This window comes from Perca fluviatilis, chromosome 1, assembly GCF_010015445.1.
Source record: "Perca fluviatilis chromosome 1, GENO_Pfluv_1.0, whole genome shotgun sequence".
In the NCBI taxonomy this organism is placed as follows: domain Eukaryota; kingdom Metazoa; phylum Chordata; class Actinopteri; order Perciformes; family Percidae; genus Perca; species Perca fluviatilis.
Genome location: NC_053112.1, coordinates 10,473,609 through 10,497,322, shown reverse-complemented (window position 1 = coordinate 10,497,322; position 23,714 = coordinate 10,473,609). Strand labels below are relative to the sequence as shown.

Here is a 23,714-nt window from a genome sequence, read left to right as displayed (position 1 = left end):
AGTGTCTTCTCAAGGGTATCATAGCTTTTATAGAATGGTTAAGAAAAAACAGTCGCAATGCCTAAAATGTATTGTTGATAAAAGGATGGGATTAATACAACAAACTGTAGCAAAAGACCCCATCGTCATTATCCTGCATACATTTCAAGTTTATTTAATTTATAGGGCACTTAAAAGAAAATACGTTTTGCACCAAAGTGCCTCAAAAAGACATACCGTAAAACTTCAAATAATAGCCGAGTCCCAAATAGACGCCTGTCTCTTTTAAACGCCTGGTGTGACAACAGATTTGGGTAAATAAAGGCCGGTCTCAAATAGAGGCCTGGTCTGTTTTTTTTTTTTTTTCGTGTCGGGTTGTATTTGATCTTTTAAAACCCGTCAGATCGTTTGTTCTATGTTTTGATTTGATTTCACGTGACAGACGCAACCGTTCATAAACGACTTATCACTATGGCAACATAACAAACAGGTTAACGAACTTTCTTTTAGTCTTCAGTTTTTCTTAATTCTCTCAATACCACCATGGAGACAAAAAAGAAAAAAGTATGATTTGACATTTAAGCTGACAGTTGTCAAATTTGCCGAACAAAATTCGGGAGAAGCAGCGGCAAGACGTTTCTCGATTGATCCTAAGAGAGTGCGAGAATGGCGTAAACATAAAGCAGAACTGCAACGTCTGTCCGAGGAAGACGACAAAAGGGTCAGACTGCGAGGTGGAGGGAGGAAGAAGGTCAGTGAAGAGCTGGAGGTGAGCGTGTGTGAGTGGATCCACAGCATGCGGGCAAAGCATCTCAGAGTCTCACGTAAAAAAAAATCAGAAATACGAATAATACGAATAAAAAAAAAATTATATAATGTGGTAACCTCCTATTGTCAATTAAAGGCCTGTCTCTTATAGACGCCTGTCTCAAATACAAGCCGGTGCATTTCGGCGATTTGGGTAAATAGAAGCCCGGGCTATTATTTGAAGTTTTACGGTACTCACTTTGAATGAAATGGTTGACCAAGGTTTCATACTTAGGTTAACCGGTCAGTTAAGTTCAGGTTGCAGAGAGTTCAATCCAGACGCGTAACTATCGGTAAGCAGGGTAAGCTTACGGGCCCGGACCAATAAGGGGCCCGCATCACTGGAAGATATTGATTGACAGCCAGGGCCCCCTGTCGCATTTTCATTACTTGCAACAATCCCAGCAGTCACACGTGCAGCCACTGACCAAGCGGGATTGAGAACGGGTCAAATTAATTTCCTTGTTTCTGTTATGAAGATGAGAAGTGTGTGACTTGAACATCTCACATTTAACAACAAAATGTACAGCGAAAGACCGTGCAAAACTTTTCAGACCGTCTTGCCAACCTGTATACATTTTAACATCAATGTACGCTGTAACGGTTTTTCACTATATAGTCACTGAAGCGGCTGCTGTTTGAATACTGTCTGCTCTCTGCTGCAGGCGGGGCTGCTGCTCCATTTCACCCATGACCTATGCACGCACACACACACAAAATCACAAGTGTGCAATAATAAGTTAAAGTCCAATAAGTACTTTATCACACCGTATGAATGTGTGTGTGTGTGTGTGTGTGTGTGTGTGTGTGTGTGTGGTGTGTGTGTGTGTGTGTGTGTGTGTGACCAGGATAGGAAATTAACTAACAATGTAAGGATCAACAAGCCACTGACAGTAACATATATGTTCATATTTGATTAATTCAATAAATTGTTAATTTCTGTCTTAAATCCACCAGCCATTTTTATATTATACCAACATTTGCAGCATCCTGAGCCTTTTTGGTAAGGTTCCTAGGAAATCTCAGCCCAGAGTAATTAATTAATAGTAATAATTATTATTTTTCCTTTTTATTTTTAAAGAACTATACAAAAAAAATGCAACTTGTTTTGCAACTTTCACTGTCTTCTGCAACGTCATTGCAACAAACATACAAAAGACATTGCAATTTTTATCGCAATTTTTTGCAAAAGCTCCCGGGAAATCAGGCATTTTAGGCCATAACAATCTCCATTATAGGCCGCGAAATCCTGGAAGGACTGCCCTTGTGCGTTTTTTTAATGTGTTATGGTGCACATTCACCAGTGTTTTTTTGTTGTTGTGGTGCGCGTAGGCTACTCCTGATTTTGTCAGTCATCTCATCTCCTATATGCTGTGTCTCTATGATCCTGTCCTATTCATGGTGGCCTACTCGTGGACATTGCGCCGTCATCACGTGCTGTAGTAGGGGGGGGGCCCGCCTTGATAATCCTGCATAGGGGCCCGGTGTTGGCTCGTTACGCCACTGGTTCAATCCCTGTTACACACATTACAATCAATTGTAGAGGGCTGTATCTGCTGGGGGTTAAAACATCCAAACAACAGGGTGTCATTGAATGTACTTCTAAATAATTAGACTCCCAAAAACATGTCTGTTTAATTTTGTAAGTTTGAAATGTGTGGTTCTCTTAATGCTGTACAAAGAAATATATACGATCAATGGTTACCTGCTCACATAAACAAACTACTCAATATAAATACCATGCTGGAGATTCCTTCTGTGTTCAGCAGGTTTTTTGTTGATTGTGCTGTACAATGCAGCTGAAAAGTGATGGGACAACCGACTCTTTTACGAGAGTCAGTTCAACCGGACGGTTGTTGGTTGGCCTACCGAGTTAATAGATTCGGTCACCGGTTCGTGTGCCCTCGGCGCGGGGGGGGGGGTGATGATCGCGTTTAACTTTACATAACTATCAAGATAACATTACGTGTATTTGTATGTGATATAGGCCTAATACTTTCCCGTTGGAAATGTAGCATATGAATTTCCATGAAACACGAGAAATAAAGGCTTCTGCTATCGGTTGATAAGTCAAACTTGCCGAGAACCTGGACACCCGTTTGATTACATAGACTCATGCAGTAGCCTACCCTCGGTTACGGTCCTTACGGTCTCCTTGTGACAGCCTAGCCTAGCTACCATGTAGCAACATTCACTTCTCTAACATTTAACTTAACATAACTACCAAAATAACATTTGTGTATTTGTATGTGATGTACTGTACTTTCCCATCGATAACGTGTGAATTGCCGTGAACACAATCCTCTAAGATGCACCAGAAACAAGGCTCGGTTAATAACTCAAACTTGCCCAGAACCAAGGCACCGCTTGATTACATTAGACTCGAGCGGGCCGGCCGGTTGCACGGTTACATTCGGTCTCGTTCGGCATAGGGTCTAGGCATTAGTAGCTCATTTTCTGATTGATTCTACCACCACCACTCCAGTCCAGTGGAGGCGCTAATGAGCTAGATTACACCACACAGAGTAGCAGAAGAATACCAGCTACACAACGGCCAACCATTGACATATATATATAATGCCAACGGCACGAATGAAGTGAAAGAAAAAAACAGGAGTGAGTCGGTTCATTGACGTATGGCACTCGATTCTCCCGGCTCAGTGACACGAGTCGGGTTAATTAACCGGCTCTTCGGTCAGTTCGTCAACACTACAGCTGAATCCTCCCCGTCTGACTTCTGGTTTTCAAAGAAAAAAAATTGAATCAGGGATTTTAATAGATAAGATATTAAATGGTACAAACAGTGATTTATAAAACAGGTCAAAGCACATCAGGAAAATGCAACAGCGATGAGATGTGTCCAACCTAATAGTCAATCTAATCTTAAAGTCAGGATAATGTTCCTGTGAGAGGAGCTGCTCACCTCTTAAATGTGACCGCAGCATACACAACGCTCTCTTCCTCCTTCGGTCTGTGGAGCCGAGCTGGTCTGATGTAGAGAGACTCTGGCTGGTTCTTGGAGAACTGGACACTGGCATAGTGAAGGTCCTCCTGCCCATTGTCCAGCTGTCTCTGAGTAGTTAGATACTGCAGAGACAAGATCACGGTTACTTACAGTAAAGGGACTCCCCCAGAGGTGGCCTCTCCACAGCCAGACGTTCCAGGAAGTATCATTACAGGTGGGGAGTAGATTGCTGCAACCCAATGTAATTGGCTCCATACAATTTGGGAAAAAGAGCAAGATGAAGTACTTTCACATGTGACCCAGCAGACCGGTTCAACTCTTCTTCCTCACCTGTTCCCCTGGTCTCTCTTTAGGCTCAGGTGATTGCTTGAAAGCCCTCTTCTTTCTGGTTAGAAATAAATTAATGAATAATTTAACTCTGACAAACTGACCGCTTTAATGATTTAAAATGTAATGAAGGGAAACATTTTTGACCGATTGTATCCATAGTTTCGTGTTAACTGTCATGGTTTCAGCAGGAGGACCCAAATGCAAGATTCTTCCAGGCAGAAGTTCAGACAAACATGCTTTATTCTGACTCTACATCTTACAAACTTACAACTACAAACAGAGAGACAAACCGACAAAGGACAGAGGACCACCAGGAGTAGAAATACACAGACCAATTAACAGGAAGACAGGGGACTGGACAAGACCATAATTGGGAATAGGTGAGAGCAGAAACGGAGGGAAACTAACAAGACAGGAAGTGCAGACCATATAAGGGGATGGGCGGAGACAAAGACACATGACAGACAGGTAACCACAGAGCACATGGGAAACAGCAACAAGCACAAAACACAATATACAAAATGGCCACCAGAGTTGCACAAAGGCAGTCAGTCACAGCAGGATCCTGACATTAAAGGTCCCATGACATGGTGCTCTTTGTTTGATTTTATATAGTCCTCAGTGGTCCCCTAATACTGTATCTTAAGTCTCTTTTATATAGACCTTAGTGGTCCCCTAATACTGTATCTGAAGTCTCTTTCCCGAAATTCAGCCTTGGTGCAGAATTATAGCTACTAGAGCCAGTCCCACAATGAGCTTTCCTTAGTATGTACCATTTCTGTGTCTGTAGCTATTGAGGAGGAGAGAGAGGGGGCAAGGTGGAGGGTGGGGGTGTGGCCTGGACCAACTGCCACTTTGCTCGTTTGAAAGCCATGATCTCTCTCTCTTTCTCATGGGTGGGCCAAATTCTCTGGGTGGGCAAAGCAGAGAAAGGGGAGGTAACCTTGCTCCTTATGACATCATAAGGAGGAGATTCCAGAACGGCCCATCTGAGCTTTCATTTTCTCAAAGGCAGAGCAGGATACCCAGGGCTCGGTTTACACCTATCACCATTTCTAGCCACTGGGGGACCATAGGCAGGCTGGGGGAATATTAATGTTAAAAAAAAACTCATAAAGTGACATTTTCATGCCATGGGACCTTTAACATAATAATGGATACCACTGACATTTAAATTAAACTATTGCCTTATTTCTTTCCACATTGGACTAAATAGTAACAATGCCCCCCTGTTTCTGGATAACTGTAGTACAGTGTTGCCAAAAATGACAGAATGTATGGCCAAACCTTTTCAAAAATAAGATCCAAGTTCATTGTTTGAGTCACGTTTGTTTCAATGACTCTATGAAGGTGCTTACCTAGCCAACATAAAACCAGAGAGCAGTATGACAGCCAGGACAACAGCAGCGGTTGTTCCAACGGCTAATGATTTCCATGCTCCTAGAAGTGGTGATAAAATGACAACACTGACAATTAATTAGGCTGTTGCAAGATGTACAGCACCATTGGCCTCAGGGTAGTCTCACCTGCTGAAAACCTGCTCTGGTTTATTGGCATATCTTTAAACCAATCACAATCGTCTTGGGCGGTACTAAGCACCGGAGAAAAGCCGTGGTGCCACTGCAAAATAGGCTTAGAAGGAACTTGTTTTGGTGGAACATGTGTACGTTTAAAAGTTGTTTTAACAGAAAACTCAGATTGGACAGATAGTCTAGCTAGCGGTCTGGATTTACCCTGCAGAGATCAGAGAAAAGGTTAACCATAGTCCTCATAAATCGACCAGAGTTTAAAATGGCAACAGAAAGGAAGCCCAGGGCAACGGATATCCGGCCCAAATCAGTGAAATCTGGCAGATTCTCCGGGAGCAACGGAGCAATCCCGGAAGTGGAACGTCCAGGATATAGACTAGCCTCAGAGTGACAATGTAAAAAAATACTTGTTCATACAATTTAATATATTTTTTATTTTGGGATAGTAAAAGAATAATAGCTATATCCTCTATTCGATCCATGTACTTCTGAATTGAGATCTTCACTGGTCTCTGCCTATCCAAACCGGATGTTTGTGAATTATTTTTAAAAAGTCTGATTCAAAACAGAAACGACTGTAGGAAGGAAAATTAGATCCAATTTTAAAATGCATTTGACCATTCCAGTTGTGATCTTAAACAGCAAGAAAACAAAAGTTTCCTAACTTTACTGAGACATATGCTGCGTTCATGCCAACTGGGAATAACAGGGATAACGTGATTACGTTGTTTTTATGACTGCCAGCGTTCACCAGGGGCCTGTTTCACAAAACCAAGATAAGGGATTAAGCCGGGATTTCCCAGTTATCCTGGATGAATTTAGCCTTGACTCGGTTTCACGAAAGCGGAGGCACATAAATCACCATGGAGATTTATTCTATACAGCTAGCCTGCTCCTGACCAGGCTAACAGTCAGGATTTATTTAATCCTGTAGCCTTTTCTTATCACCCAGCAGAGGTTTTACCCTATTGTTATTATCAGCCTGGATTAAAATACAACAGGTGCACATTGCTGTTTATTTAAGTACTGTTATTATTTAAAGTTGTGACCATTATTTTTTTATTTATAATTATTCATGTGACAGTCATTGTTACTGTTATATTGCTGTATGAAGACTGCTGTTCATATTGTTGTTAGAAGTTTGATAGATATATTATGGCAGTTGTTGAGATAATAAAAAAAGGCTGATACAATTTCAAATGTGTTTTAAATGAAGTCTGTTACTAAGGACAATACATACAATGCTGTACATTTCTATAGTTGACCAATGCACCTTGAATTATTTTAGTTGATTAATTTTTTTTTATTCTTTAACATAAGGATCATGTTTGTTCCACTTCCATGTGCATTGTATTTGGCATTCTTAGCACACAATTTATGTTGTCCAGTAAACTGGGAATATAATTTGGGAGGATTGTACAATTTAAGAACATATCCTAATTGTACAATCCTCCCAAATTATAGTCTTAGTTCACTGGACCAGTACCTATCTAGTGTTGTAGGCTAATGTACATTCATGTAACAACAGGGAGAGGACACCTCAATGGTTTTTGACCTTATATTTGGGGGGAAATAACTGATGAATATACTCTGTTCCATTCATGTTTACAGTGTGCATGGAATTTATCACTTAATTATCTTCATAGTTTCTAGATTTTAGAGTCCAATTTCTTCAGTGTCTTTAATTTCTATGTCCATATATACGAGGGAGCAAAGCATATAATATGTAGAGAAGGAAACTCGGCCTCTATAAAAAATAAAAAAGTGAAACGCGAGAAAAAGCGTGGCAGATAATAGCGGACCGACTTAATGATAGTCTAAAAATAAACATTTATGAAATACTGCTCTTAACTGAAACCATTCAATGAGTCACTGTCATTTGCAAAAACGAGCAGTTGTACACTTTGCATTAAAAGCGAGCAGTGGAAGTTAATATGACTTAGGAAACTTATATTTTAGCCCATGAGAGAGAGGGAGGAACAGAGTGAAAGAGATATTTACGCATCATATTCTAGCGTTGTAGAAAATTGATCTTCATTGTAAATTTCCTGAGTAACATTATCAATCATTATAATAATTCAAGGTGCATTGGTCAACTATAGAAATGTACAGCATTGTATGTATTGCCCTTAGTAACAGACTTCATTTAAAACACATTTGAAATTTGATCAGCCTTTTCTAATTATCTCAACAACTGCCATAATATATTCATCAAACTTCTAACAACAATATGTGAACAGCAGTCTTCATACAGCAATATAACAGTAACAATGACTGTCACATGAATAATTATTTAAAAAAAATAATGGTCACAACTTTAAATAATATCAGTACTTAAATGAACAGCAATATGCACCTGTTGTATTTTAATCCATTCTGATAACAGGGTAAAACCTACGGAGCCCCGGAGGTGACATGGAGGAAAAAAAAAAAAAAACGAAGGAAAAAAAAAAAAAAAAACATGTACTGGTGGCAAACACTAACTCGAGATCTCGACTTTGAAAGTCGAGATCTCGACTTTGTAAGTCGAGATCTCGAGTTTTGCGACGGAGAAAAAAAAATTATGAAAAAAAAAAAAAAATTATGAAAAAAAAAAAAAAAAAGAAGGAGAAAAAAATAAAATAAACACGTACTGGGGACAAACACTAACTCGAGATCTCGAGTTTCAAAGTCGAGATCTCGACTTTCAAAGTGAACAAAGTGATCCAGTCCAGAAGTCAGCGGGAGGCGGAGATTTCCGGCCGGGGGCAGCGTATCCTCCCCCGGGGAGGAACACAGCGTCGCCTCGTTGCTGCAGCGGTCCCCCGGTCATGTTTCGTCCCAGCAGTAGCCTACGGCCTGGGGCTCCAGCTGCGTGGTGTCGGTTTTGGCTCCCAGGAAGCGGGCAGTGAGGGAAGAGACGCTGCCGCCGGCAGCTTTGCCTCGCTGCTGCGCCGGTCCCTGCTGATCCAGATGGGACCGGACAAAGACACAGTGGTGATCGGGAGGATCGGGAGGTCGAGATCTCGACTTTGAAACTCGAGATCTCGAGTTAGTGTTTGTCCCCAATACGTGTTTATTTTATTTTTTCTCCTTCGTTTTTTTTCCCGTCGCGAAAACATATTATGGCAGTTGAGATCTCGACTTTGAAAGTCGAGATCTCGAGTTAGTGTTTGCCACCAGTACATGTATTTTTTTTTTTTTTTCTTCGTTTTTTTCCTCCATGTCACCTCCGGGCTCCGTAAAAACCTCTGCTGGGTGATCAGAAAAGGCTACAGGATTAAATAAATCCTGGCTGTTAGCCTGGTCGGGAGCAGGCTAACTGCACAGAATAAATCTCCATGGTGATTTATGTGCCTCCGCTTTCGTGAAACCGAGTCAAGGCTAAATTCATCCAGGATAACTGGGAAATCCCGGCTTAATCCCTTATCTTGGTTTTGTGAAACAGGCCCCAGGTGTGTGAAAACATGGAGGCCACAATAACAAAAGATCTGCTGCTGCTTTCTTATACGAGCATCCAAAGAGCACATGGACAGGTGTTTGTTTGTGTTATCTGCAGGACAACGAACAGGAAAGGACATGGATAAGGTGTTTTTTTTTATATACTGAATCTCAGTACTTAAATAAAAGTACAAATAACCAGAGATATATTTACTTTAGTAAAAGTAGAAGATGTCCACTACCACAAACAAGGCCTGGCTTTTAAAAGAAGTTCCTATCCTAACCAGCATAAAACGGAAATGTGTTGTTAGAATCGGAATGTGGTTGGTTTTATTCATGGATGTATTTTATTTTCTTTAACCATGCAAGTAAGCAAATAAAGTGTGTGAAGCAGCGGACATGGGAAGATGTGAAGAGATCCAGCCAAATAAATAAGATATGAACGCGTCTTACGCAGCCTGGCGGAGGAGTAAACAACACTGTGGAGAGAAATAGATGGCAACTATGATTTAAAAACGGGAATAATAAACATTTTCATTTTCACTTTTACCGGAGGCTGTATTACCGAGGGTTTGCGGCGCTGCACCCGGGCTCTGGAGCACCGGAGCCGGCTTGGATCAGAAAGTATAGATAATTGCTGCAAAATGTAAAAGTCAAAAGTAGGCTATGCACTATTGAGTCTACTTAAGTAAAGTACAGATAAGTGAAAAATGTACTTAAGTACAGTTACAAAGAATTTGTACTTTGTTACATTCCACCACTGCATTTTGGCCCTATAAACAGCGCGATCAATCACCAAATAACGCAGGATTTAATCAGTTTAATTGCTGATGTAAATTGCAGTGTTAGTGTTTTTTTGCATAATAAGATTTATTTTTCAACAAATGATTAGAAATACATTACAGTACAATACTATCATTGTAAACGACTGTAGAATTAAATAAAATGCAGTAACCAATTATTTGGAGCAAACTGTCATCACTCAAATGTGCGTAAGAGTGCTTTTCAGTGTTCGTAGATTTTGTTCTTAGCTAAGAACAAATCCAAGTTAAGAAAACATTAGTGAATGCCAGAATCTTCGTAAAAAGTGCGTAAGGGTTTAAGAACACATTCCTTCGTAAGAACGGTTGGTGAATGAGGCCCAATGTTTTTCCAATGTCCATGAACGCAGCAAGAGCGCCCACCTGTGTTTACAGTTTTTGACAATTGCTCACACACTGAAATCCAAAGTATTACACAATTATGAAAAAACCTTACACTCAAGGAGCAAAACATTGGCCCAGATGTGCATCACTATAATCACACTTTTTGCAAAACACTACACAGTGATTTGCACTAAACACACTTGTATACTTTAGACACAGAAGTATGTCATGATGTCACTTCCTTGCAATTCCAAAGCACTTGACAGTCAAATGACCACGCCTATGAGCCAATCTGTGAAACACAGCCATCAGGTGCGGAAACACATGATTGCTTAATTGTAGACACACCAATCAGGTTTAAGCATTATAAAAATGCAGCAGGTAAGTTCACCTGCCTTCAACCAAAATTAAAGGAGTCAGAAGAAGAGGGAGGGTGAAAGGGAGAATCCACAGAGGACGAGAAGGAGGGAGAGGAAGAGGTACCCCTCATTCAGGCCATGGAGGACGCCTGTGAACAGGTTGACTTGCAGCTGTGCAAGGATGGATTCGACATTCAACATGGTTCTTCCCACGGTGTCTTGCCAATGAGGATATTGCCTGTGATGTGGATGAAATTCTCTGGCCAGATCCAGCTAGGCGAAGAGATAATGTCTAGTATTTTCTGTACTTTTTCAGATCTTTTTCTTTTTTTTTTTTTCTGTAATTGTAACCTGTACTGGATAAGGTATTTCATTTTGCAAAGGGTCTGAGGTGTTCTGCTGATTGGGTGTGTGGTTGTGCTAATTGTGTGTAGTGTTTTGAAAAACCGGTTCCTGCTTTCAAAGTAGTGCTAAAGCAATCAGAAAAAAACTGTAACATGCGTCCAAAAGGTTTGAAAAAGCTCATGGCTGGTGTTTTTCTTAGGGGTGGCACGGTTCAGAAACAACCACAGTTCGGTTCGTATCATGGTTTTCGGGTCACCGTTCTTGTTATTTTTTCTTTTAATCTTTAAAATCCAGATATATACTTCAGCATATGATATATAGCTAAAATTAGCATATTGAATGCATGTTGCACAATACATGCACGCAGTGGCAGTTCTATCTATTGTTTTATTTCCGCTGTCATCATAGGTAACATGAAATCCAAAATGTTGCCACACACCAGACGCATACTCCAACTCAGGGCAGCCTTCCTTATCTCTCCCACTTGCCATTTCTGCATGTGACCTGCAGCACTCCACACTCCATTTGAGGAACAAGAGGCTCGCTTAAAATGTTTTCAGAAACATGTTTCGGTGAACTATTTTCGTAAAATACGAGATCGTATTCAGAACGAGACGCCATTAGGGTCTGTTTTGAAATTCAGGGAGCAGCAAGACCCACGTCACACGTTCGTCCAATCAGCTGCCACGTGTTGCGTTCGTCACGCTCATCCCCCTCGTCATTGTAAGTGTTTTAACATAGGTGTTGAAAGTGGGCGCTACGGCAGTAAGTGGTTAGTGCACATTAACAGTGTACTGACGAACCGTGCGACGCACACACGCTCCGAAACAAGACAAGCGAACCGAGCGGTTCGGATGTTTTTTTATGAACTGTACCACCCCTAGTTTTTATCTATTATTATATTTTTACGAATCTTAGTGGTGACTAGGTCTGAGCAGTTTCACATAACTGGTTTGATGGGGGAGATCTGTTCCCACTGCATTACATCAGATGGTGTGTTATGAGCTCATCTATGATCTGTGTGTGTGTGTGTGTGTGTGTGTGTGTGTGTGTGTGTGTGTGTGTGTGTGTGTGTGTGTGTGTGTGTGTGTGTGTGAATTAAAAGACTTACCTGCTACAACAATCAGATGTAAGGTGGAGTTCTGACGTCCTCTTCTGTTCTGGGCTTCACAGTAATAATTCCCACTGTGTTCAGCTCTGAAGTCAGTGATGGTGAAGATCTGTCCTGATGCTTTTGGTGAGTCTTCATTCTCCTTGTACCAGGTGTAGTTAGCTGCTGGGTTAGCATCACTGCTACAGGTCAGATTCACTGATCTGCCCTCCACTATCTCAGCAGAGGGACTCACTGACACAGAGGGAAGCTTTGGACCATCTGGAAGAGAACATGTAAAATGAGCCAAATCATTAATGTTTGCAGACATGCTGTGTGTCTGGACAGGTTTATTAAACTTAAATGTACAAACATATTTGTGTCCCTCTATCGCCATTATGGAGTACATAAAATGCACTCTTACAAATGTATGGTCACATGAGACAATTTTGTCCTTGGTTTCCTGTAACCGCACAAATCAACCCATTAATCCCTACTTTTAAATACAGTGTTAGCCTAAGAGAAGTGCAAATATGTAATACTTACACTGAACATCTATAAATACAGACTTAGAGGCTAACTCTCCGTGCTGATTCTCAGACTTGCAGTAGTAGTTCCCTCTGTCCTCAGAGCTGATGGAGGGGAAATTATAGATGTCTTCTGGTCTTTGAAGCAGTGTTTGGTTCTCCTTGTACCAGGTGTAGTTAGCTGCTGGGTTAGCATCACTGCTACAGGTCAGAGTCACTGAACTGCCCTCCACTATCTCACCAGAGGGACTCACTGACACAGAGGCACGCTTTGGAGCATCTGGTAGAGATGATTTGACAAAAGTTAACTTTACAATCAGCCACATGTTGCCAATAGTGAATTAAACCTCTCCATAAGCAACTACTGGAGCTGCTCAGTTAAATACAGCAGACAGAGTTGAAGACCCAGAAAAACTCTTTTTCAAGTGTTTAAAACCTGAACATTAAGCTGAATGTTTTCTGCATAACTGTGTAAATGCTGATTCAGCAGCATTCAGAGTATTGCTATCCGATTCTTCTGTACAACTTTTTCTGCTTTTATAATTGGTGTGTATTGTGTGACTTACACTTTTTGTGTGTTTTCATGTTCTTCCGGACTTTCTTTGACATACTATGACTTTTCCGACATACCATACATGACTTTTTTAACATGCTAAACTGACTTTATCACTTTTTTTTATATACTATACTAAGACTTTTTTTATCACTTTTTTTCGACATTCTATACGGTGACTTTTTTCAAACTACTATTAGAAATTATCAAATTTTTTACATAATATACTACAACTTCTTTCTTTTTAAGAAACTTTTGGCATTTTAGGCCTTTATTTGATGGGACAGCTTAGACATTAAAAGGGAGAGAGAGGGGGAATGACATGCAGCAAAGGGCTGCAGGTTGGAATTGAACCAGCAGGCTGAGCCTCTTCTGTACATGGGGTGCATGCCCTACCAGGTGAGCTACTTTGTGATTGCTTTTTATCATCGCTATACTCCCTATATATCGACATTCTCTACATTGACTTTTTTCAACATACTATACTATGACTTTTTCCGACTTACTTTACTTTTACTTTTTTTTGACATACCATACTGTGACTCTTATGATTTTTTTCAACAAACTATACCATGACTTTTATCACTTTTCTTAACATACTATACTATGACCATTTTTGACATACTACTACCATAAGTTTATCACTTTTTCGACATATTGTACTATGACTTTTTTTCGACATGCTATATTAATATATATTATTATATTATTATTTTGTTATACATTTTTTCACCATACTATGTAAATATATATAAACTTTTTCGACATGTTATAGTATTACTTTTTCATGAATTTTTTTGACCATACAATGCTATGGCTGTTTCAACACACTTGGTGGTGTATGATGGTGCAGCGGTTAGTACTGCTGCAAGCAGACACAGCAGACTTTGACCCTTGTTTTGATTCCCAGTCCGGGCTTTGGAGTTTGCATGTTCTTCAAGACTTACTTTGACATCCTTTTTCTACATGCTATACTATGAATTTTTTATCACTTATGTCCATATACTATACTATGATTTATTTATCATTATTCTCGGCATTCCACATCACAGGGTGGCAGTTGCTCAGTCTGTTGGCAGTTGGATTGGGAACTGGAGGGATGCTGGTTCAAATCCCCATATGGACCAGAGTATGGCAGTGAACTGGTAGCTGGAGAGGTGCCAGTTCACTTCCTGGGCAAGACACTGAGCCTCCAACTCTGCCATACTATGACTTTTTCATTACTTTTTTCAACATACTATAGTTTGTCGAAAAAAACATTAAAAAGCCTTTATCACTTTTTTTGGACATACTATACTATGACATTTTTATGAATTTTTTCAACATCAAATACTATGACCTTTTTCAATATACTATACTATGAATTTATCACATTTTTCAACATACTATACTATGCCTTTTTATCACCTTTTTGACATTGATTACTATGACTTTTTCTACATACTATGCTATGATTTTTTTTCAAAATAATACATTTTTAATACATTTTTTCAACATACTATAATATGACTTTATCACTTTTTTCAACATACTATAATATGAGAGAACATTGTCTTAAAACTTACTCTTTAACTTGCTCTCACGGCCCCAATTCTTACTTTTCATACACTCATTACGTCAAAACGTAGATACTTGTCTACTTCATCTTCTTACACATTTTAACCAGCAAGTCAGTGTAGCGACAGCTTTTAAAAAAAAATTAAAATATTCCACTTTTGTTTGATACATTATTGGTATTCAACATTTCAATGAAATTCATACTAATTAAAACCATTCCCACTTTCCCAACTATTCTCACTAATTCACCTTCTTCTTACGCAATTATGCCAGCAATCAAGTTTAGCTTTAGCAATTTAGCTTTTCAGATTTCACAAGCATTTTCTGCAGGAAATGCATTTTCTAGTACAAACTGAATTTCACTCACATTTCACATTAATAAAGATGTATTCAGATGTCCTCTTTCCCAGCTCGTTTTCAGCTGCACAGTAATATTTTCCAGAGTCAGAGGACTGGATGGAACTGAAGACAAGCTGTGGTTCTTTGTTGAGAAGTTTTTGGTTCTCCATGTACCAGGTATAAGTAGTTGCTGGGTTAGCATCACTGTTGCAGGTCAAAGTCACTGAAGTGCCCTCCATGATTTCACCAGAGGGACTCACTGACACAGAGGGAACCTTCAAAGCATCTGGAGTAGAAAACATGAATATGTTTATAAGTTGGTGAAGCAAATATTACACCCAATGTGGTACTGGGTAGTGGAGGTTGATGTTGGATATACATTTTTTGTTAGGTACACAGTGGAGTAAACTCACACACTGCCAAAGATCTGTAATGGTCATGTCCTTTCAAAGCACAGGAGATGCTGTCTCCAAGATAAAACTGGTCTTTATATGAAGAACTTTCCTCCTTCATGATTCTCGCTCCGTTCTTGAACCAGACGTAGGAAAGCCGATCAGCTGGACTGCAGCTGCTGTGACACGTCAGCTCTGCATAGGTATAAGAAGGGTAGACTGTGTTTCTGTTCACCTTAACCCGGAGAGCTGGATGTGAGAGGAGAAACCAACAATGTCATTAGCTAACAGACATCACACACATGCGATAATCTTTACAGCTGTGAAATACTTTGAGATATCTGTAACCTAAATGATTAACACCTCAAACAAAAGTGGGTATGGAGGTTTATACAAACCCTACGAGAATCATAACAACTGTTTTTTTTACTTTTTCTTCACTTTAACTTGAAACCCATATTTTTTTAACACTTTCTGTTATTGCACTTTTAAAAAAAGGTTTAAACATTGTACTGTATAGGTCAGTTACAAGCCATGCATAAGAACTTTTGGGTTGCAGAAAATCTCTTTAGTTGATGTTTATCATCCTCAACCATGACACTTAGTGGTTGAACATTAAAGAAAGTAATCTTCCTGATTAACTAGTTTAAAAAAAACATGAACACTAGCCAAAGTCTTTTTCAAAACCTTGTAATCCAAAAGTTATTTCTTGTAGCTTTGTCACTACTCTACAAAGCATTTGAAAATGATTTTTAATAAAGCCATTAAATCAGCCTGTATGGGTGACTTATTACAAAGTGGCACAACAAGTTTTTGTTAAACTGCTGCTGTAAATATACAGTGGCACTCATAATGCAAATCAAACCAGCTATTAGGCTAACTGAAATAAAACCATGGTGAAGAGTATGTGATGATGTGGGGCTATTTTAATTCCAAAGGCCAAGGGAACTTTATCAGGATGCATATTATCCTGGATACTATGCATCCCGATAAAGAGATGTACCCCATGCCAATCTCTAGGTATGGTGAAGGGTATGTGATGATGGAGGGCTATTTTAATTCAAAAGACCAAGGGATCTTTATCAGGATGCATAGTATCCTGGATCCATGAAATAACTGGCCTTTAAAAATAAAAATCTGCCTGCCTCTATGGGAATATAACATAGGGGTGTACTGACTTATGCCCCCTGTATTTTAAGGAAGAACATTTATGTATTTACAATAGGGCTTTGACAATTGCCCAAAAATCCTATTCGAAGTTCGTTTGTTTATTAATATTAATATTTGAATATATTTGAATATTTATTAATAATATTTTGACCATGAAATGCTTTCAGTAAGACCTATATTGGTATCAAACTTAAGTTTAAAAAAGAAAAAGAAAAGTCAGACCCTGGATTAAACACAACCCGTATGCTTCTGACAGGAAGTTCGGAGCTTTCACCGTAGCCTACGTAGGTGATCTGATGTTTATACTTGTGTGCTGGTGTGTGCGTCGAGCCGGTGTGTGTGGGCAGTGTTGCCAACTTTGCGACTTTTCAGACCCCCTTAGCAACTTTTTTTTCACAAAAGCGACTAGTGAAAAATCTGGCGACTTTCTGTAGAAAAGACAGCGACTTTCTATTAAAAAAAAATAAAATAAGTCGCCAGTATTGTCCAGCGAGCACGCAAGGTATTTCTCTCCTGTGGCCCCAAAACCGTCACCTCTCTCTTCTGTTCTGTGACTGTGGAGCAGCCCCGCCCTCCCCTCTGTGCTCTCTCATGTGCAGCAGCACTGCGAGCAGGTAAGTAGAAAGGGGAGAAGGGACAGGGTGCGGGGCCGGTGTAGGTAGGAGAAACAGTGGCACACGACGGGAGAAAGACGCCGCTGAGCTGGCCTGGCCCTGGGCGAGCCAGCCTTCTTTGAGAATTAGGGGGGATGCAACGCTATCAAGCCGCGGCCGAGAGATGTGCGTCGCCGCGCCTTGTAGTTATATTTTGAAGTGCATGAAAAAGCATCCGAATCTGAATTGAAAACAATGTTTACAAGCAAACACATTTACAAAAAAAATAATGCCCATAACAGGTTCGAATATTAAGGGGTGCCTAATATTCGTTGGAATGTCATTATTTTTTTTTATATTTTCGAATGATATTCGAATATTGAAGTTCGGAGTCAAAGCCCTAATTTACAATTCATTATTCATTCACAAAGAAAATTGGTGTCCTTAAAGGTTGGATTTTCTTCATTTTTTTAATTAAGGCATTAAGATCAATTTCCAACAGATAATTTTTTTATCCCTCTTTTTAGTCAACTTTAGCATGGGTTCATAAACTTATGAGTGCCAATGTATCAGTTTGTGTTGATCAGTACCTGTGACAGTCAGAGTTGTTCCAGGTAAAATACTCCTCCATTCAAATCTTGGTGTTATGAACTTGAAGTGATACTCAGCTGAGTCTCTCTCTCTCAGGTCAGAGATTCTCAGAGTGGAGCGTCCTCTCTCTGTTTCAACATGAACACGACCTGTATACTGGGAGTCTGTACTAAGGTCTTCAGGCTGGGAAGGATTCTGCCACAGAGAACTATGTTCAGGACTGAACCAGAGTGTAGATTTAACTTGATCTAGGTAACTGTTGTACATGCAAGAAACGTTTACTGAAGAGCCTTTGGAGACACAGATGCTTCTTTCAGTGTACGTCACTCTGTTGCATAATTGACCATGGACACCTGAAATATGAACACATTTTAAATATGTTATTGCATCTATTTAACGCACATATTATTGGACATCATCCTTTCTGCAAGAAAACTTGACTATCCAGACCTTGTAACTCTAATCAATCAGTCTAGGAACTAGACAAACATTTGCTCAGTCACTGCTGTTTTTATGTTATCATACCTGCCACTCTTCTTTGTCAGAGGGACATTTGTTTAGTTGAAATATATACTATGCAAGTTACTTTCTGGACTCATCTAAAACTGAGAGTCAAGAGAAACTGGTTGCCAGATTGAACCACAAAAGAAGAAGTTAAGAATATAACAACAGAGCATTGAATTTCCCCAATGACTAAGTGTTGGTTTAAAAGGCTTAGTCACCAGATCCATCCAAGGCTTTTGTGAGCCCACAAAGTTAAACAGAAGAACTAAATGCACATACAAAAATGTAAACTTTGAAATGCAAAATGTCTAAAATTCTCTTGAGCCATCAGTGTTATGGTTTTCCCTCAAACTCTCAGCTATTTTTCAGTCACCAGCTCCTACTGAAGCAGTCAAGGTACAGTACAGGTTACAGGCTCCACCGCATGGCAATATGTCAGAGGAAGACTGTGCAGTAAACTCACACTCTGAAGGAGAGGGGAAATCCTCATGTCCTTTTACAGCACAGGAATAGCTGTCTGCAGGATCCAAGTAGACTGAATAAGAATACAATGTTTTTTTCTGAACTTTCTGTCCGTTCTTGTACCAGATGTAGGAAGAATAATGAGGTAGACGACAACGGCTGTGACACTTCAGTTCTGCCCAGGAAGTATACCAAGATGATCTCCTCACCTGCACCTGCATATCTGGATCTTTACAAAAAGGAAATTTTTGTTCTTTTTTTAAACATTAGGGTCACATGACATTCTTCTACATTACATCAGCTACATTTCACATTCACTATGCTGTGTTGATCAGTACCTGTGACAGTCAGAGTTGTTCCAGGTAAACTACTCCTCCATTCAAAGCTTGTTGTTATGTATTTGAAGTGATACTCAGCTGAGTCTCTCTCTCTCAGGTCAGAGATTCTCAGAGTGGAGTATCCTCTCCATGTTTCAATGACCTGAACACGACCTGTATACTGGGAGTCTGTACTAAGGTCTTCAGGCTGGGACACACTCTGCCACTGATGACTACGTTCAGGACTGAACCAGAACTTAGATGTGATAGATTCAACACTGCTGTACATGCAATAAATGTCCACTGATGAGCCTTTGAAGGCACAGACGCTTCTTTCAGCGTACAGCACTCTGTGGCAGTGCTGACCATGGACACCTGAAAGATAAAACAATTTTTAAACTGAGCCGTTACAACTTTTTAAATCTTTCACAGCAGTAACACAGAGTAGGTTGTATTGCCGTTGAGCTACTGACAGCAGAAGTGAGAAAAGATGGTGTTAATATAGAAAGGGGAAGTGAGTTCATCCATATTTAAAACATTTCATTTGAGGTTAAATGTGCCATGGCGTTCTGTTAGTGGAAGAATGTTGAGTAAACTCACACACTGAAGGAGAGGGGAAATCTTCACGTCCTTTAAGAGCACAGGTATAGCTGTCTGTCAACTCAAAGGAGGTTGTAAAAGAAGATGTTTGTGCTTCAATTTCTTGTCCACTCTTGTACCAGATGTAGGAAGGATGATCAGGGAGACGACAAGCGCTGTGACACTTCAGCTCTGCCTTGGTATAACCCTGGTGGACTATTGGTTTCACCTGAACCTGTAGATCTGGATCTGTGAAAAAGGAACAGAAATATAATTTATATTTATACATTAATCGGAACACATTCACAGCATCTACGCATGGGTGTTCATGTTTTCCCCTTGGGAAAAATGAATGGTGAGGTGAGAATCTAATCTCAAAGATATTTTTACAAACGATTCAGAGCTATTAATCACTAAAAGTGGTCTTGTGAACATTCAGTCAACTGACCATTGAGCAACAGACCCAAACGGAATCTGCAAATTATTTTCTTTACAGTTTTTAGTGGTAATTCAGGATGGAAATCTGCAGAATTTATAGAATTTATCCAATAAGGAGAGAGAAAGAAAAGGAGACTGCAGCGGTCCGGAGGATAATTAACTAGTTGGGATTTGGTGTGTGCCCTCCAAAGCAACTCCAAGGTTCACTCTTTTTTCTGATGACGCCGGTCTCTTGCGCTTTTCAATATCCGTTTTCTTTTTTGGGGGAAGAAGAAGACTCCTGTTCCTGAAATTTGGATTTTGAATACGTGTGGTCCTCCATGTTTCTTTCTTCAAACTTGCCGGGGGCCTGGAAGCTACGATACCCATTAGCAGCAGCTGTGAGTCGAAAACGCGAAAGGCGGAGCAGTATGTCCTGTATGTCCCTTACCGGCTAACGTATTTCAAGATGCCGCATCATGATGGAGGGTCTACCCCAGTTCATGCAAGCGCAAATAGGAATACTTGAAATTGATGGTGGTGGTCAATCTTCATGAAAAAGGCTTGACAAGACAAGACAAGTTTGTGAAGGGCAATACAGATTTTGATAATGAACAACTACAAACGTTACACACTGGGGCTTTAAGTTGTTTTAAATATGTGGAAAATGTTGTGTCTGCAGATTCCGTGGCCCTGAAGATGGTAAACCATGCCTGCCATACCAAGACAGATAAAGGCTGACAGGAACATCATACACAGATGTCTAAACACCAGATCAAAACTACAGACCCTTTATAGTTGGGGTGGTATATGGGTGGTATAGGGTATAGTGTATACAGTATATAAATATGTACTGTATATATAGATGATAGATAGATGATAGATATAGATGATGGATAGAAGAAATAAGTTAACAAAAGATCAAAATACCAGAACACCTACTGAAAAAAATATACTTAAGAGGAATGATAAGAATGCGCATGTACAGTATATACAAGTGTAGAATATGAATGAAGTGAATGACAAAAACAAAAATGAACAAAAATAATTATTTAGATGAAAATGTTACCTGTGACAGACAAAGTGACTCCAGGTGAACTGGTATATTTTCCACCTTCTTGGTTTGTTGTGAACATGAAATAGTACTTAGCTGAGTCTCTCTTTCTCAGGTCTGAGATTCTCAGAGTGCAGCTGTTCTTACCGCAGTGATACCGCGCACGGCCTGAATACTCTGAGTCCGTTCTCAGATCCACAGGCTCACGATCACTTACTTGAGTAAACCAAATTGTTTTTTCAACTGTAGTGTCACGGCCATTTATTCTGGATGGGTATCTGTAGGTGCAGCTTATTTCCACTGTTGATCCCTTTAAGGTACATATCTCAGTAAGATTGTAAGTCACTCTCCAGTTCTGACCCTGCATTACTATAACACAGAGCACAACAGGAAGCACAATCAGACACATAAAATCAAACAAAGTGTTTGTTTATGTAAACCTGCAAGAGAACTGAACTAATTCCAAATATCCAAAATGACTTTGGCCCCCCACATCAGTAATGGAATATAACTAAGTACATTTACTTAAGTAAAGATTTGAGGTACTTTTAGTTTACTGTGAGTCCTTTCTTTTCATGCCGCCATTGGAAAATATTGTACTTTTATACTCCAATAACATTATGTGACAGCTTTATTTACTGGTTACTTTACATATTCAGATGTTAGTATACAAAACGTATAAAGAATCCATGAACTATGGTACACCATTACTGATCAAACTACCCAACACAATACCAGTACAGCTGAAACAACATCAGTTGGTTGAGAAGAAAATAAAATTGGCAACAACTTTGAACTGATTTAAGGGATTTTTCATGCAAAAACAGTTTATGGTTCAGGCTCCACAAAGTTGTGATGCTTTTCCTTTGGATGTTTTTAAAATAATAATTTTGCATTTGATTGGAAAACAAATAATTTTACAAATTTAAGGTAAGGTGAAATAAATGACCCAAGGACTTCAGTTGACCACAATAAAACCACTTGCGCAAGTAATAATAATATTACTATTATTATAATTATTAATAAAGAAAACAAAGACTTAAAGGGGAACTTCTGTACTTTCAACCTGGACTTTTCAACCTGGACCCTATTTTTTATAATAATAATAATCTGGACCCCTAAGATTTTGTGCCTAAGTGACTAGTAGAGACAATCATTTTTGAAATTGGTCCAGTATTAAGCGACATCCATGCAGCCACAAAGCGGACTGCAATGTAATCCTATGGAGCAATTATGAACCGTCAATGTATGGCCACTAAAAGTGCTGTTTTTGCCACTGACAAGCTCAGATTGTTATTCTAAGTGCCCGATTACATTATGGGAAGGACCCTACAGAGAAATAATGTCTTTGTGTGATAGGATTACATTGCAGCCTGTGTTGTGGCTTCTGGCTGCAGGGCTCTTGCTCTATACTGGACCAACTTCAAAAAATGGTTGTCCCCATTGGTCACTTGGGAACATGGAAAAATAGGGTCCAGGTTAAAAAATACAAAACCTCTTCAAAGACTTGAAAAATGTGGTCTTCCTGGAATTTATTTAGAATACTTTTTAATCCCATTTAAGGCTGCACTGAATAAGTGAACTAAATGACCTACAGTGTAAATGTGGATATACATTACCTGGCACAGAGAGAAGCAAGACAAAAAAAAACCTCGCTGCTGCTGTTGAACTCATAGCTGCTCCTTTCATCTTTGTGTGGCTTCAGTGAGGGACAAAAGACAAATGTAGACAAGATATAGATTAGTCACATTAAAGCATTCTACTTTTAATATATAAGGAAGTTCTCTTGAATCGCAACGTTCCTCTCTGGGTATGAAAGTAAGCAGGAGACAGAAAGCAGATGGTGTTAAACCCTAGACTTCCTTCCTCTTTACAGTATTAATACACACAGTGAACCAGGTGCCAGTAAATTACAAAGCCAATGACTTGTTTGTTGTTTTGCAGAAAAAGACACCAGTTTTGTGACCTGCTGCGACCAAACCGGTATCATCCACACTACCTCTTCAACACTAACAAGATTATTTCTCATGTCTTCCTTTTTTGTAAATGGAGGCCCAAGCCAGTATCTTAAACAATGTTCTAGCAATCCTCTCAACGGTGAACAATTCAACCAAGTTCCTAAGGAGACAACGGAAAGTTTGTAACATCACTTTACACTTCAGTGCATGCTGAGACAGGGAAAATGCAGTCCTTTAACCTTTCACTGTGGACATGAGCTGAGAGCATTTCACCCATTTTTTTTTATTGAAACAAAATAAAACACTACAGAACAGAACAAGGAAAATGTAAACAAATGCAATACCGAACAAAATAAATGGGCCATAAAAAGTATAAAAAAGCATAATGGTATAAGGAGCTGTGATGGTAATAGAAATAGAAATAACTAAAAACCAACAACCGAATTTTAATAATGACACTGGTTAAAAAAGGATAGCAGAAAAATAATGTGGTTAAAAAGACTGCATACACACAAAAGAGAAATGTCGGGCTCAGTTAAATATGGCTCTCAACTAAAATCTAGTGGCAGCAGTCAAAATAAACTATAACAAAATCATTTCATGCTTTTTTTAAGATTATCTTTTGGGCATTTGCACCCCTAATGGATAGGACAGCTAAATATGAAATGGAGGAGAGAGTGAAGACATGCAGGAAATCGTCACAGGTGAGCTAAGTTTGTAGCAACTCTTATC

At 39.5% G+C, this 23,714-nt stretch overlaps 1 protein-coding gene across 1 annotated transcript; it reads right to left on the bottom strand.

The window, feature by feature from the left end:
* Window positions 1-3,428: 3,428 nt before the first annotated feature.
* On the bottom strand, window positions 3,429-23,217 carry LOC120565884 (B-cell receptor CD22-like). The gene is made up of 15 exons (XM_039811974.1): window positions 22,644-23,217; window positions 21,040-21,393; window positions 19,575-19,802; window positions 18,996-19,349; window positions 18,659-18,886; window positions 17,691-18,044; window positions 15,359-15,586; window positions 14,974-15,231; window positions 12,738-12,776; window positions 12,516-12,677; window positions 11,991-12,251; window positions 5,440-5,521; window positions 4,082-4,136; window positions 3,710-3,873; window positions 3,429-3,523 (listed from the first exon to the last, which is right to left on the bottom strand). Exons 1-15 carry the CDS (start codon window positions 22,711-22,713, stop codon window positions 3,496-3,498), a joined length of 2,865 nt encoding a protein of 954 aa, XP_039667908.1. The 5' UTR covers window positions 22,714-23,217; the 3' UTR covers window positions 3,429-3,495.
* Window positions 23,218-23,714: the final 497 nt, after the last annotated feature.